Source organism: Passer domesticus, chromosome 5, assembly GCF_036417665.1.
Source record: "Passer domesticus isolate bPasDom1 chromosome 5, bPasDom1.hap1, whole genome shotgun sequence".
NCBI classification, from domain to species: domain Eukaryota; kingdom Metazoa; phylum Chordata; class Aves; order Passeriformes; family Passeridae; genus Passer; species Passer domesticus.
Window position 1 is genome coordinate 73,979,303 of NC_087478.1, and position 14,788 is coordinate 73,994,090.

At 46.3% G+C, this 14,788-nt stretch overlaps 1 protein-coding gene across 5 annotated transcripts; it reads left to right on the forward strand.

Annotated features, from left to right (window-relative positions):
- Nucleotides 1-1,140: 1,140 nt before the first annotated feature.
- Nucleotides 1,141-13,923, forward strand: PTHLH (parathyroid hormone like hormone). 5 transcript variants are annotated; one of them, XM_064421077.1, is made up of 4 exons: nucleotides 1,141-1,479; nucleotides 3,989-4,111; nucleotides 9,586-10,008; nucleotides 13,467-13,923. In XM_064421077.1, exons 2-4 carry the CDS (start codon nucleotides 4,011-4,013, stop codon nucleotides 13,474-13,476), a joined length of 534 nt encoding a protein of 177 aa, XP_064277147.1. In that variant the 5' UTR covers nucleotides 1,141-1,479; nucleotides 3,989-4,010; the 3' UTR covers nucleotides 13,477-13,923. The 5 variants fall into 5 exon arrangements, with proteins under 5 accessions (XP_064277147.1, XP_064277146.1, XP_064277145.1 ...); XM_064421076.1 differs by lacking the exon at nucleotides 1,141-1,479 and adding an exon at nucleotides 2,765-2,837; XM_064421075.1 differs by lacking the exon at nucleotides 1,141-1,479 and adding an exon at nucleotides 2,778-2,833.
- The last annotated feature ends 865 nt before the right edge of the window (nucleotides 13,924-14,788 follow it).

The following is a 14,788-nucleotide window of genomic DNA, read 5'->3' on the forward strand; positions in this document are numbered from 1 at the left end:
GCTGCAAGAGCACCTCTCCCCTGGGAGCTGAACCTGTCCCACTTGCTGGCTTTTGTTTCGCTCCTAGAGCGGCTTCTGGGGGGAGCCCGGTCACACCCCTGGCCCTATTCCCCGCTCGGGAAAACCTGGGACAGGGACTTATCTTTCTAGCCAAGCTCCCAGGTCAACTTCCTCGTAGAAAAGCTGATTTATGCTTGTTTATACGTATGGAAAAAGGAGGCAGAAGCCAAGCGCGGCATCCCTCCAAAATCTCATTGTGTTTGAGGCGGGAAGACGGGAGATAGTGGAGTCAGAAAACCTACAATGATAAAGTTTGCCTTGTCGCGGCAGACAGGGCTTGGCCGGGAGGGCAAGCACGGGGTTTTGCCTCACCTCTCCACGGCTGAAGCCTTTCCCGGGTCAGACAAAACCACCGGTTTTGTCCCGGCTGGAGAAACAAGCGGCAGGGGCTGCTCGCCTCGGCGGGAGCCCTGCCAGCCCCGGGCCCGCAGGTGACAGCCCCGAGGGTGTGGGGCTTTCCCTCTCCAGACACCGGGCCCTGGGCGCTCCGGGAGCCGAGCCGTGCTCGGCACAGCTGTGGGGACTGGAATCGCGCCCAAAGCTCCGCCGGTCCATCCTCCAGTCCAGCCTCATCCCTTCCCACCCCTCCGAGGGCCGGGGACCCCGGGGCCGGCCGGGGAGAGGCTGCAGGTGCGGCGGGTCCCCGCCGGGAGAGCATCTCCCGCGGCATCCTGCGGGAAGGGAAGGTGCAAACCCCAGCTCAGGGGTCTTCTCTCCCCATGCTGCCGCGGAGGAGGGCTCAGGCTTGCGGTGGGGCTTGGGACCAGGAGTTTGCTCACGGGTACGTGAGCTCGCTCATTTGTGTACGTGGCAGGTGACAGCCCTCGGGAGCAGGGGGGCAGCGGGTGATAATGAGCCTCCCAAAAGCCTTTGGCATTGCTCAGATCCTGCCGTATTAGCACAGCCACAGTTGGGTTGTGTTATTTTTTTTTTTTTCTCTTCCCTCTTCCTTTTTTTTTTTTTTTTTTTTTTTCTCCCAAGCCCACTGAGGCAGAGAAGAGGCAAACTCAGCCATAGGAAGGTGGTTAGTGATGTCACAAGTTTGGTCTTTTCAATAAAAGCAATGGAGAAGGGTCTCCCTCACTATATATATTAGGGGAAGCTTCTGTTCTTCATAATAAAAAGAGCAGCAAGGGAGAAAAGCACCTGCTTTTAACACCCTTTATTTAGCCCTAATCTGTTGCAGGCAGAATCAAAGCTCTGTAGGCTGGATTTTTGAAAATATTGCCTTTATATTTTTTTATTATTATTATTCATTTAACTTCTTTTTTCTTTCTTTTTCTTTTTTTAAAAATTTTTTCCCCATTTTCTTCCTTCTTAAACATAGAACATAATTTTGGAAGCGATTGCTGAGAAGAGCAACCACTGTTGGCCAGAGTGATCTCTGAGAGGCACAGACAGCTGTAACTCAAGGAAAAGGTGAAGTGATAAATTGAGAAGAAATTTCAGGATTCTGAGTTTATAGAGGCAATTTATTTTTCCTGAGTCTGTAAAAGATGATGTGTGTTGGTTTTTGGTGTATTTTTTTTTCAATCATTTCTGGGGAGAGGAAAAAATATTTGATGGAAGTATTACTTTTAACGTGAGCAATACACCTTATGAGTTTGTGTGGGTTATTTTCTGGGGATGTCACAATTATTTTTAATTAGTCGAAAGGGCAGTGTAAATCAAAGACGCCTATTAGCTATACGTTTTAATTTATAGCCTACCAGGTGCTCAGGGAATTTATTTACAGCATAAACGATTTAATGTTTTCAGCATGATTTCTATTCCAGCTCTTATGCTGTCGCTTTTATTTGCCTGTGTGGTGCGGAATCTGGGCTTTTAAATCGTGTCAGCGAGCGTCGTTTAACTTCAAATAACCTGCAGGTAGAAAAACGCTTCGCTTTGCGCCTAAACCTCCTCGGAGCGCCTGCTTTAATTCGGGGGCAGGATGAGAAGGAGCCACCAGCCGGCACGCCTCAGTGTTTTGTTGCGGCTGGCGAGGGCGTCGGGAAAGCATTCCCTGTAAATCAGGCTGTCAGCGGCACAGCCAGCGACCCCGCCGGCCCCGCCGCGCTCTCCGGGGAGGCTCCGGGGCGGAGGGGCGAGGGCTCCCGGGATGCTGCGGGCACCGAGCTGGCATCCCCAGGTGTGCCGGCACGAACGTGGGGAGATGGGCGTGCAGATGGGCATTCCCTCCGGGAGAGCGGCCGGGGCGAGGGGCGCGCTGCCCCCCGGCTGTGTCCCCGTGTCCCCTTGGAGCAGCTGCCGGGGCAGCTCCTCGCACCAGCAGGCTGGAGAGGCTGGCGGGCCGCGTCCCCTTCGGCTTTCCACGAGTGTTGTCCCGGGATGGAAAAGTTTGGTGCCTCCGTCGGGGGGTGCGGGGCTGTCGTCCGGCGGTGCCCGGCGGGGTTCGGGGCTGACCGGGGCTGACCGGGGCTGGCCGGGGCTGACCGGGGCTGGCCGGGGCTGGCCAGGGCTGGCCTCCCGCCGCTCCGGCCACCGCTGTCCCCGCAGCCCCGCGGCGCTGCCCGCCTCGCACGGGAGCGCAACCTGACGCAGCGGTTTGCAGCGCCCTGGCCAGGCTGAAGGAGGGCGAAGTGGAAGGCGAAAAAGGGAGAGGAGGAGAAAACTTTCCACTAGTTTACTTTTTTGGCCAGGAGCGCCTGTGTTCATAGACCGCGAGTCCTTCCCCCAGCCCTCCCCCGAGCTCCCCCTCCCTTCACTAGCGTACAATTAGCATCATTAGGAACCGACCCTCCGGCTAATAGGGGAGCGGCGAGCGGCCACGGTAGGTGCGTGCAAGGCAAGGCGGCAGCAGTCCCGGGCAGCGCTTTGGGGCTTGAGCTAAAAAGTGCTCCCAGCGATGGGAGGAACCCCCGCGGCAGGGGAGACGCTGACCCGGGGGTACACACAGAAAGGGGGAGCTGGAAGGTGAGCGAGAGAGGAGCGCGGCTGCAGAGGATGCGGAGAGCTCGCTCCGAGTCCTTGGGGCGCGCTGAGTGCGTGTGCTGCCCGCAGTTTCCCTTTCTTCGCTCCTTTTTGGTTGCGGGCCCGGGAAGCGCTGGTTCCCAGTCTCCGTTTTGGCTGTGGGTATCCCGCCCGGGCTCTCGCTCTCTCCGCACATGTTCCTAGGGCGCCATCTCTTTGCAAAACCCTCCGTGCTCCCGCAGGTCTCCCGGAGGCTGCTCCGGAGCGTGTGAACATCGCGGGCTGCAGCCCGGTCCAACCTGCCGAGCCAAGCGTGCTTCCCAGCCCCCGAGCCTCCCTCCCGGGGCTGCCGCTCCTCCCAGAGCTCTCGGGCTCTCCGGATAGGCAGCGACCTTTGCTTGTCTCTCCTTGTCACCGCTTGTCTCTCTCTCTCCTTGTCGCTGTTGGGGACCAAAACTTTCTGGCAGCTGGGGACGTGAACCTGACTTTTTTTTTTTTTTTTGCAGAGGTATACTGAAAGGCAGATGTGGAGATGCATTCCCCCTCCGCCTCTGCCTGTGTGTGTGTGTTTGTGTGTCCGCGAGTGTTTACAGAGAAGCTGAGCTGACTTTTTGGGAATCTTTCCTTATCTGCAAAGAGGGCTTCTGCTGTTGCATAAAGCCCTGAGAGAGTGGCTTAGCGGACTAGAACTAAACAGGGCTCAGGGAACTCGCTGAACCCCGCTCTAACCCTGTTCAAACGAGAGCTCGATGCTTTTTGAACTAATACCGAGAGAGATCTTGCCTGCGGGCAGCGAGAGACAGAGAGAGGGAGGGAGGGAGGGAAAGAGGGAGGGAGGGAGAGGCAGACAGCAAGGAAGGGAGAGAGACAGAGCGAAGTTTGGAAGGAGTGAGCCGAGAGCTCAGAAAGTTTGTTTTTCCTTCAGAGCCTCGGAGCTGGTAGAGCCGAAGCGGGGACTCCTTGAGGACGGCGCTGGCGCATCTGTCCCTCGGGACTGACCTCTCTTTCCTTGCAGGTTTTCAGCCCCGGGGGATACAATGTTCGCTAAACTCTTCCAGCAGTGGAGTTTCGCTGTGTTCCTGCTGAGTTATTCCGTGCCCTCCTACGGGAGATCAGTAGAGGGGATCAGCCGCAGACTGTGAGTTTCTATTTTTCTTTTTTCTTTTCTTTTTTTTTCTTCTTTGCCTTTATTCGCCCTCGCTGCGGCCGCGGGGCGGGTGGGGAGCAGGGAAGGAGGGAGGGAGCCCGGGAGGCTCCGCAGCGCTGCCGGCTCTGCGCGGGGCTTACCTGCCCCAGGTGCTCACCTGAGAGCACGTTCGGGGCAGGGAAAAGGCGCTTTGCAGCTCTCTGGCCTTGCAGAGCTTTGGGGGAGGCCGTGTGAAAGCTGAGGGGCTTCTCCTCCGACACACCTGGGTGATTGCTGCGCACTTGCCCGGGACCCTCGCAGGGAGCATCCCGGTTTATCCAAATGCTGTGTGTTGCACTAACTTACAGACGCTTCCTCGGCTCTGGCGTGGAGCCAATATTGATAGGGGTAGGGGAAACATGCAGAAGTGAGGGCCATCATGACACTGAAGTACTGAACAATTTCTTTGGATTTCTGCCACTTCAGAGGGGAAAAAAATCCAAAGGGAGTCCAGTATCTTACTTATAGGCAGAGGAATATTTTTTGATAAATGATAGTGTAACTTAAGACAGTCTGTTCAGGAAATGACCTTTTTGCTTCTTCCAAAATAATCAGCCCGGTTTATAGCAATACTCATACACAAAGTGCAGGAGAAGCCTCTGCACTGATGCAGGAGCAGCTGTCTCACACATCTAACTCGCTGGCTTTCTCTGGACTTGCATCAGATTTTCTAAGGAAGAAACACCTCAGTCACACTGGGGAGGGCTGTATTGTTATTCAGTTCCAAAGGAAGCCAAGTTGGAGAAAGAGCGCTGGAAAATCCGATCACAACTTACAGGGAAACATGACACAGCAAACAATTTCAGATGGGTTTCCTTGTAAATGTTTTATTACATACATAAGGACAAGATCCCCAAATAGCACTTCCTCTGCCAGTTAAGCAACACACATAATAATAATAATTAAAAAAAAAACCCCAAACACACAAAAGAAAAAAAATACCCCAGGTGAAGCGACTTCAGACACACCTAAAGTTTGGCACCAGGCAGAGAGCTATTACAAATCTCCTACAGCAAATTGTGTAGAACATGTTATTGCTGATAATGTTACAGTGTATTATTCTCAGTCCATTAACCTTTAACTGCTTTGTACTCCTGAAAGCTGTTCTTGGGCTATTTCTTTCTTTTGGGACCATATTATATAGAGAAATTAAAGTTAAGTTTTAAAAATAAATTAAAAAAAATAAAATGGTTGAAGTGCAGTTAGATGCTGTTATTTTCTTGGCTAGGAAACTCTGAACTGGATCTAAGCCAAAATTGGTTGTTTAAAAAAATATAGATTTGCAGAGAAATACTCTTTCTCTTTTTGAAGTTAGCATAGTTCTAACACTTGTTTTTAAAGGTCAGGATTAGAGGTCTTCCCAACTTCCCCATTCTGTCCTGACAGGGGGGAAGAAAAGTGTAAGCTAACCAGTGAAAACGCATTTCTCAGCTCCCTCTTTGCTCTGGCTTGTAAAACACACACGAGAAACCAGTCAGCTGTCAGTTAGTGGCATTCATGTAGTTTTGTTTGTGGGCACAGCACAAACACAGACACCACACTCAAACATGTGTCCTGTTTTAATACCACCACAAACCATTCCTAGAGTTAATGGCTAATAACTCATTTAGGCTTTGAGATTTTTTTTTTCTCAGTCAAAAACTTAAGCCAGTAATGGATGAAAATACTGAAGCACATTATTATAGACATGCAAAAATAATCAAAATTGCATAGGCCTGGTTCTACAGACTTTGCTGAAGCAAATATCTCATGGAAAGCAATAGCAAATTGTCCCAAGAAAAGTTTTCCAGACATGTTATTTGTTATAGGAGTGCTTTAGCTGCTAAAGAACTTCTGAGAAACCAGTAATGCCTCAAAATGAAATTACATATTTTTATCATCATGTCCAGACATCGCAGCATCATGTCCCTAGATCTGTTCAAAATATTTTTCTGAAGCCTGAGATAGGTTGAGCAGATTTCCCTCCCTTTGGAGTCAGTGGCAAGGGCACTCAGTCTTGCAAAATACAGAGAGCTGACTGAATCCTCCTCAGTTATTTTGCTGAATTTGGGATCAGACCCAACATGAACAGTCAAGGATAATAACAGCTAAATAAGAGCAGCTCTCTGAGATAGAAAGCTGTAGCTTGAAGATGGTTGCCTTTTAGAAATGCTAGATATCTCAAGGAAAAAAAAAAAAAAAAGAAGAAGGAGGAATGTGGCTGAAAAGAGCAGGTTATCTGGAAGTACATGAAATCAGGATAGCCACAAGTCATGGATTTCTGCTGCTGTCCCCATGATGAGACACTCAGCTTCATATGTACACAGTGTACTTGGATGCAGTAATTAGTTTGGATGCTCTGGTCAAGTACAAACCATCAACATCCCTCTCTCAAAAGTGTCTGCCACATGTAAGCTTAGCATTTACTGCTCTTGGTTTGGGTACAGGATCCTTTTCCTTGGATGAGAGGTGTGTTTTATAGAAGGATGGAAGGGACCTCTAGTGGGTCATCTTAACCCTAACAGCCTAATGTTTTTTTCCATATTGTGGCCAATATGTGAATGCAATCACTGCAGTCTCTATTGCCTTCCTACTCTGAGTGTGTGGGTGAGATATTGTTGATATCTCCATTATGAAGCACTTCTTACATCAGTCCTCTTGGGCAAGCCTTTCTCCATGACTTACAAACACAGGAGTTGTTTGAATAACTGAGGCAGAAGGAGGCAGAAGGTCAAAGAGATACTTATCTACCACATCTTTGTTTCAAGGAGGTTTTTTTGGTCTAGAGTATACAAAGGAAGCTGGTAGGCAAAATGTAATCCTTAAGTCTGGCTGAGTAATAAAAGTCATGTGAAATGTAACACTACATAATGTTATACAATCATCTGGAATAGCAGAATGTTATTTGGGGCCAGACTTGATGCTAAATATCATACAGACATTTAAAGAGAAACCTACCCTCTTTGGCACACCAATCCCTCACACGTCAATCCCTGCATTATTTTGGAAATGCATACTCACTCAAGATGTAGATCTTGTAATGCTCTCTGACTGCCTTGTGTGTACTGGAACCAAATATTTAGGTTTCAGCTCTGTAAAATGGAATAGGTTTTCAATCAAGAGGACTTTAATAACAGGCTTTGGAGAGTCAAGATTTTGTCACAGTGGGGAAGTTGACCAAATACACATTAGAGGATTAAGGCAGCTTTGGGTTGTCTGTGATAGAAGGAATTATCCTTGGTAGTTCACAAGAGGCAGTAGGAAAGCTTTGCTCATCACATGAGACACTGGTTTACACTCCCTAAAGCACAGAGATTTCATACACTTTCTATGAACTAGAAGAGTGAAAGCAGAACTGCATTTCCCATGCAGATTTCCTGAGAAAATAGACTAGTGAAGCTGGGAATGTGACCTGAGTCACACTGGACAGCCTGACAGGCAGCACAGAGGCAGTGGCACAGAGGAGCCCAGGGTGCTGGTTTTATTGGCCTACTTGCCAGACTGACCCTAATGAGAAGGGTGTTGGAGATGGCTCTTGTTCAAAAAACTTCTTCTGAGGGAGATCACGAGCTTGTGTTAATGGTCACAGCTGCACTGAAGAGAAAGACAAGATATGGGACCAGCTTAGCATTATCACATTGCATTTTTGCTTAGGGACATTTAGAAGAGGGGCATAAAATATTTGTCCTAAAGGCTGAAGTAATCCAAAACTGATTTTGGGACACTTAAAACACAGACAATATTTGATTACATGTGTACTCACAAACCTCTGTATATGCAGAGCTGATTTTGAGCAAGATTTTGACAGTCATCTTCCAGTCTCATTGTGGAATGGGGGAAGGCTGCTGTTTGAATTTTGCACTGAGCAATAAAGATGTAGTATCACTTCAATCCATCACTTGAGCCCAATACACAAAAAGTGCAGCTCTACAAAGACAGAAATTGAAGGGGATGCCCTTAAAACAGCTACGTGAAATTGCCAACTTCCAATAGCTCTACTGTTGATCAAGTCATAAACCTGAAGAGTTTGGCTGAGGGGACTGAGAAAGAGAACCTGCAGAACACTCCCAAATATTTTGTATTTTCAAATCTGGTAACATAGCAGGAAAAAGAGGGATGGGATGGGATGGAAGGAGTATTCACTCCCAATGAAGTGTCTTCTTCCAGTTCACCCACATGCAGAAACCACTTCTTATCCAGCTAATTGACCAAATGATTATAGGACAAGCAAAGCAGTGAATAGAATTTCTTTGGCCAGTGAGAATCCAGTAAATTGCCATACCCTGATTCAAGAGGAGAGATTCCATAGCCAAACTCTGCATGCTGGAGTAGAGCAATTGGAAGGATAAACTGTATTATTGCATTCATGGGAACGTAGCTAAAATCCCAGCTTGTGCTCTGTCTGTGGTTCACAGCACAGCTGTGCATCTATTCCACTTCAAGAAAAAGTCATGTATTTTCTCACATTTTCTCTGGTTATTTATTATCCAGGTGTCATTTGTATCTTCTTTCCTCAGATGTATAATACATTCCTTGCCAGTACAACATCTCTAAAAGACAGATAGCTACTCAGCTCCCAATTCCTTGAAAACAAGACAGAGCTCAGTGTACCAAAAGGTCAGGATGAACTCTGGAAAAACCACTCTAACAAACCAGGATGCTCTTGAAAAAGATCCAGTGAAGAGGGTTAGCATAAAATTCAAACAGCACAGCACACAAGAAATTTGGCCCCAAAAGTTCACACTTCAAGCAATACTAGGAGGGCATCTAAAACCATAATTAGACACAAGTGACCAAGCAGTAAATCCACAGGAGTGGCTGAGGCTCATCTCTGCTGATGCTCAGGCTGCCTCCTTGGATAGATCATTATGGACTGAAGTGCCTGTGCTTTAGGCACCCAAATTCAAACATCTTTCCCTTACACTCCTGCATTTGCACTTCTTTAAATGTAAAATGCACTTTTATGTGCTTGTTTATGTTTTTGAAGTACACGACTGAGCAGAAGAAAATCACTAGAATGATGCTGCATAAACACTGCTTCCGGCTCCAGTACAAGTGCTGGGTTTTCCCTCCCTTGCTGCATTATCTGACCCTTTAGTTTTCCTATCTCTGACAACTGCCTTCCTGCTCTTACTGCCTCAAGTGTGATATATTAAGAGTCATGATGCTTTCCTAGAACAGAGCAGTGACTAATCCAGCTCCAGTGGTGTGTGATCGGTCAGCTGAGAATTATTACCCACTTAGGTCTTTCTCTTCTCTGCTGAGAGCAGCTACTCTGAGGATGAAGCAGGACTTGCTCCAGCAGTCTGGCTTCACTGGATGTCTCCAAGCCTGGTACATGGTCACTGTGGCCACCACAGCCAGAGAAGAGAGGAGCTCTGCCAAACACTGGGCAATAAACAAATCGTAAATAATTTTTTTCCCTCTCCTCTCTTTTCTTCTTTTAGCAAACGAGCCGTATCAGAGCACCAGCTATTGCATGACAAGGGCAAGTCAATCCAAGACTTACGAAGAAGAATATTCCTTCAAAATTTAATCGAAGGTGTCAACACTGCAGAGATCCGTGCAACGTCAGAGGTGTCACCTAACCCTAAACCTGCCACCAACACCAAGAACTACCCTGTCCGGTTTGGCAGCGAAGATGAGGGCAGATACCTAACTCAGGAGACAAACAAATCACAGACCTACAAGGAGCAGCCCCTGAAGGTGTCAGGGAAGAAAAAGAAAGCAAAGCCTGGAAAACGTAAGGAACAAGAGAAGAAAAAGAGGCGAACCCGCTCAGCTTGGCTAAATTCTGGCTTGTACGGAGACGTCGTGACCGAGAGCCCACTCTTGGACATCTCTGTTACTACACATAATCAAACTTTAAGGTAATTTTGCTATATTCTTTTGGGGAGCATGCCATTTATTTAACTGAAGTCATTATCCCTTGGTGTGAGAGGCTGAGGCCAAGGCCTCACTCAGACTGGGAGTAAAAGCAGATCTTTGTGCTCATGACTTGCCAGTGGCTTTTCAAGCACAGTCTCAAGGTGCTCTTGGCAGGTAAGTGCCTCTTCCACTTTGCACTGGGGACAGAGCCTTTCTTTCCCATGAGACACAATTCACATAAACAACTCATTGCCAAAACACGCTTCTTGAAGCTGAGTAGTAAGTGAAGGTAATTCTGTAAAAAGGAAGCACATCACAGTAACTAAATTTTTCCCTTCTTGCTTTAACCGTAGTGTATCTCACATCGTATCTTAGTCCCACACTTGGGCCTCAGCAGATTGAAAGCTTTGACTTTTATTTAAGGCTGTGCATCTATAAAATGGTGAAGTTTTCTTTCCTTCCTCTCAACACCTCCCCTTTTTGGCACCTTTCCTACCCTTGCTTTACAGTTTTTCATTTCACTGTTTAACCTTATGGGAGAACATGGAAAAATTCTCTCTCGGTAATATCTGCAAACAACGCAGACCAACCTTTCACCATAAAATTTTCCCTGCCATTAGGATTTTTTAATTCAGCTCCATCTTTTTGCCAGCTTGTGAAGCAATTACGTTGCTGCTTAAAAATGTTTAGCATTGCTCTTGGAGAGGGACATGCTTTCCTCATGCATGACACTGAAGGGTTTTTAGTGGCCTGGAGACATCAGCCTAGATGTCCCAAATGAACCATCCCCTTGCAGTCATCTCAGCTTGAGTGGAAATCTGCACACTTGCAGAAAAAGCCAAGGATTCCACTCTTCTGTTCTCCTCAAATGTTTGCATTTCACCAGCAAAACCCCATCCTTTTCTCTCCTCCTCCCCTTCACCTTGGCAGGAGAGAGAAATCAGGGAAGTGCACTTGCTTACAGAAAATCCCTTGGAAAGACACACCAGCTGTGGGATTTATGAAAAATCCAGCCTGGGATTAAGCTTTACAGGCCACAGTTTGCAATGTGCTCCATCACCTCAGCTTGTGCTGGCATCTACAGGAGCTACCAACACCTGGGGCTGGGCACTCAAACCATGGGCCAGGGCATCCCAGACCATAAACCAGGGCATCCCAGACCATAAACCAGTTGGCATGACTGTAGCAGGTAGGAGGGGAATAAGAGACACTGGTTTGTCTCAGCACCTTTGGGAAGGCAGACTTCAGGATTTAGCTCAGGTGATGCCTGAGGTTTCAACAGATATCAAGGGACTGTGCTTGTCAGTATATGACACCTGTCTTGAGCACAAAGAAATCTAGAATGTAGGGAGAAACATCCTAGGGAATTTCAACAGTTACTTCTTTTTCTTGCTGTCCTGTCTTTGGTGTCCATCTAATGGGATATATAAAAGACAGGTACACCCTTATTGATTTTCCTAGTTCAGCCTTTCTGTTTAAAGAGTGTCTGGATGGCTGAAGGCTCCCAGCTTTACTGTGGGGTCCAACATCCAAATGCAGCATTTCTCAGAGGTTCCTAAAGAGAGCCTATATTTTAGATAATTAATTGGAGATGATTAAACAAGGAGAGTTTGTTAATAAAGGAAAAGGGAATTCCTTCTTCACAAGTACAGAGAATATATGGGTTCAGCCCTAAGAAGCTTCTAGTACCTGAGTTTTTAGTTGTCTCAGTAGGCTGGCAAAAGATGTAAACTTTAAGCATGATTTTTACTGTAGCTCTATGCTTCTTTTCTTCTGAACACCCTGGATTAAGTCTTCATTCCAATTCTCCCTGATCAGTCTTGAAAACAAAATTTTGGGTTTAGGTCAAAAAAAAAGAAAATGGACAGCAAAAATATAAACTCTAGATCTTTTAACTTACTACAAGGAGTATCTCGTGGAAGAAACCAATCTTGCAAAACCTAAGTCCAAATCACAGAATGCAGCTTGCAAATTATCTTTAGTACAGAGCCCACTGTCAAGATGTGGCTTAGCTTAAACTTTAAAACCAAGCCTAAAATCCAGGCTAAATTAAAAATGTCACCCTCTCAGAAATAGGCCTGAGTAGTGCAGACATGCACACATACACAGCCATGCTGTATGAATTATGTGCCATTGTAACACCTGTTGGAATATATCCTGAAATGGACCCTAGTATTGTTGCTAGCTAATTATCAAGGAGCATCATGCTAGCATTTACATTCCAGGCACTTTAAAAGTTATTTCTCATGAACATTCCATCTATATTCCCATTTAAATTAAGTTAAGGTGCTCTTACTGAATTTAAAAAAAACAAAACCTTTTGAATATGTAAACTCGTGAATGATAGATGTAGCTTCCCTTTCAATGTGCATGTTAAGAAAACCTTTTAAACTCTCCAGGAGCTGAGCTTTCTTGTGCCTCACATCCATACACTTTTGCCACATGGGATGTTACCCCCAGCTCTGGTGATCAGCCCTGCAGCAGAGAAAATCCCACTCCATCCTGTATCTTAGGTGTTTCCCAGGGAAAAAAAGCCCAACCCTTCAGCATTTCCTGCAGCACCTCTGAGCGACTTCATGTGGGAGCACAAGGAATCCACTGCCAGGGTGGGAGCAGGCTCTGCTCTGTTCTCATGGGGAGAGAGCTCACACCAGCCTGCAGCATCCCCTGGAGACCTCCCAGGTCTCAGGACTGGGTGCAGCTGGTTGCTTCAGCAGGGCTGAACTGATCAGGAGCTGCAGGATAACAGGATGGGATGGTTGCTTTATTTCAGGATCAAGCTCTCTGTCTCCCAGAGGGAAAGTTTCAGGATTAGAGCCTTTTCACTCAGCCAGGCACAGGAAGAGATGCCATGAATGGTGTGCTGCCTCCAAGCCCTGAGCAGCCTTTGCTCACACACACACCACATCCCCCTGCCTAAGGGCTGTCTCTCAGTGGGAAAAAGAGAGCAAATGAGCCCCATGGCACTGTTTTCATCAGAAAATGGCATCACACCCCAGCAGCCAACACAGCATTGCCACAGCGTTAACAAGGGCTCAAAATTATTTTTGCTTTTCTCCAACTGTATTTTTTTCTTTTCAGCACTTGACATTTTTATCATAGGGTGATACAATTCTTCTGCCTGTAGCGCTCAGGTATCTTCTTGCATGTGGCTCTAAATAATAATAAAAAAAGCCCCTTTCCATTCCTCTGAGGGTACAATGGCCTCAGTGTGTGACAAACTGTGGGTCAGCACAATTCTAGAGGAGCTCCATTGAGAAAAACATAACAGAGATCTTGAATAAATGTCTAAAACTGTGGCATGGTCAAACAGGCCCTGTTTTGGCAGAAGGTTACTAGCAAGGCACACCTGTTACAGTCTGTGGCACTCTTGCTATTGATTCTGTGTCCACACATTTGAAGTGGAAAAATGAAAATTAATTAATTTTTCTGTTTTTCTTGTCCTTTATTTTCTTTGCAGGAGGCGCTGATATTTTCAGCAAGAGATATTTGGAAGACACATTGCAGTATTCTGTAATAGTGAACATATGGGAAGTATTAAAATATTTATTACCTGTAAATATTGTAAATGCTCAGAATAAAACCTTTTCCCCCCATTGCTCTCTGAAACTGCACATTTGGTTATTGTGAAATTTCCTTTTTTTTTTTTTTTGGCTAAGGCTAAGACAATTATTATTGTCACATTTACCATAATTTATTTTGTTGACTGGTGTATTTATTTTGTGAACGTATCTTGGTGCTGCTGACTTTCTATATTTTTTGTAACATAATGCACTTTAGATATACATATTGAGTACATTGATAACTGACATAAAATGTTCCTGTTTTGTGGTTGATTTCAATGAATGCCTACATACAATTGTTCAAACTGATTTTCCTTTGTGCATGTATAATAGCAGTATTTTAAAATTTGTAAAAAATGTCTAATAAAATATAATCTAAATCATGAGTCAAAAGGAAAATGTGTTTTTTGGGAATTTCAAGAGCAGGAACAATTTTTTTTTTTATTTACTACATCTGAAAATTGTTTTAAATGTAATGTGTTTACATTGGTCCAAACTCCCACATTTTCACATTAGCTTTTACTTAAAGATCACTCAGAACATATTTTTGTTCCAGTGTTCTATTTCAGGTTACTCAGTAGCTGAACAACCTGGGGGTGAGAAAAGCTCCCAGAGGAAGCAGATTCCCAAGGCGCCCAGGCCCAGAACCCCTGAACTCTCCAAATTAGAGGGAGTGAGGAGCAGCCCTGGGAAGGTGCTCGCAGGTCCCAGGCTGCCCAGCCAAGCCCAGCTCACTGCCCTGGGCTCCCAACCCAGAGCCAGATGCCACAGCACCAGCAGAGCCTCAGCTCTTTGTGCTCCTGCCTGTGTGAGGGGGCAAAACCTGTTTTTCTGGGTGGATATACAGAGGCTGCAAACTGACCACTGCACCACCAGGTGCTGTTGCATTGCTGGAATAAATTTCCCCCTCTCCCACCGCAAAGATGCCTCACAGGGCTCTGTTTCCAAAGCCATCCGCATTAATCCTGCTTCTGCCTCATCCTCACAGATGAGACCAGCTAAGAGAGATACCCCCCTCAAGACTTCATGTCTGGCTGAAGGAAACACGATAAAAAAAGTCATGATCTATCACTTTTTCTTGCTTTTATCCCTTTTTCTTGCTTTTACCCCTTTTGTGTTCCAATCACAGCAGCTGCTGTGGGGGCAACCTGAGTAAAGGGAATTGTTTCACAGAGATAGCTGAACTTTGCAAAGTCCAACTGAATTTCCTCTGTCCCAC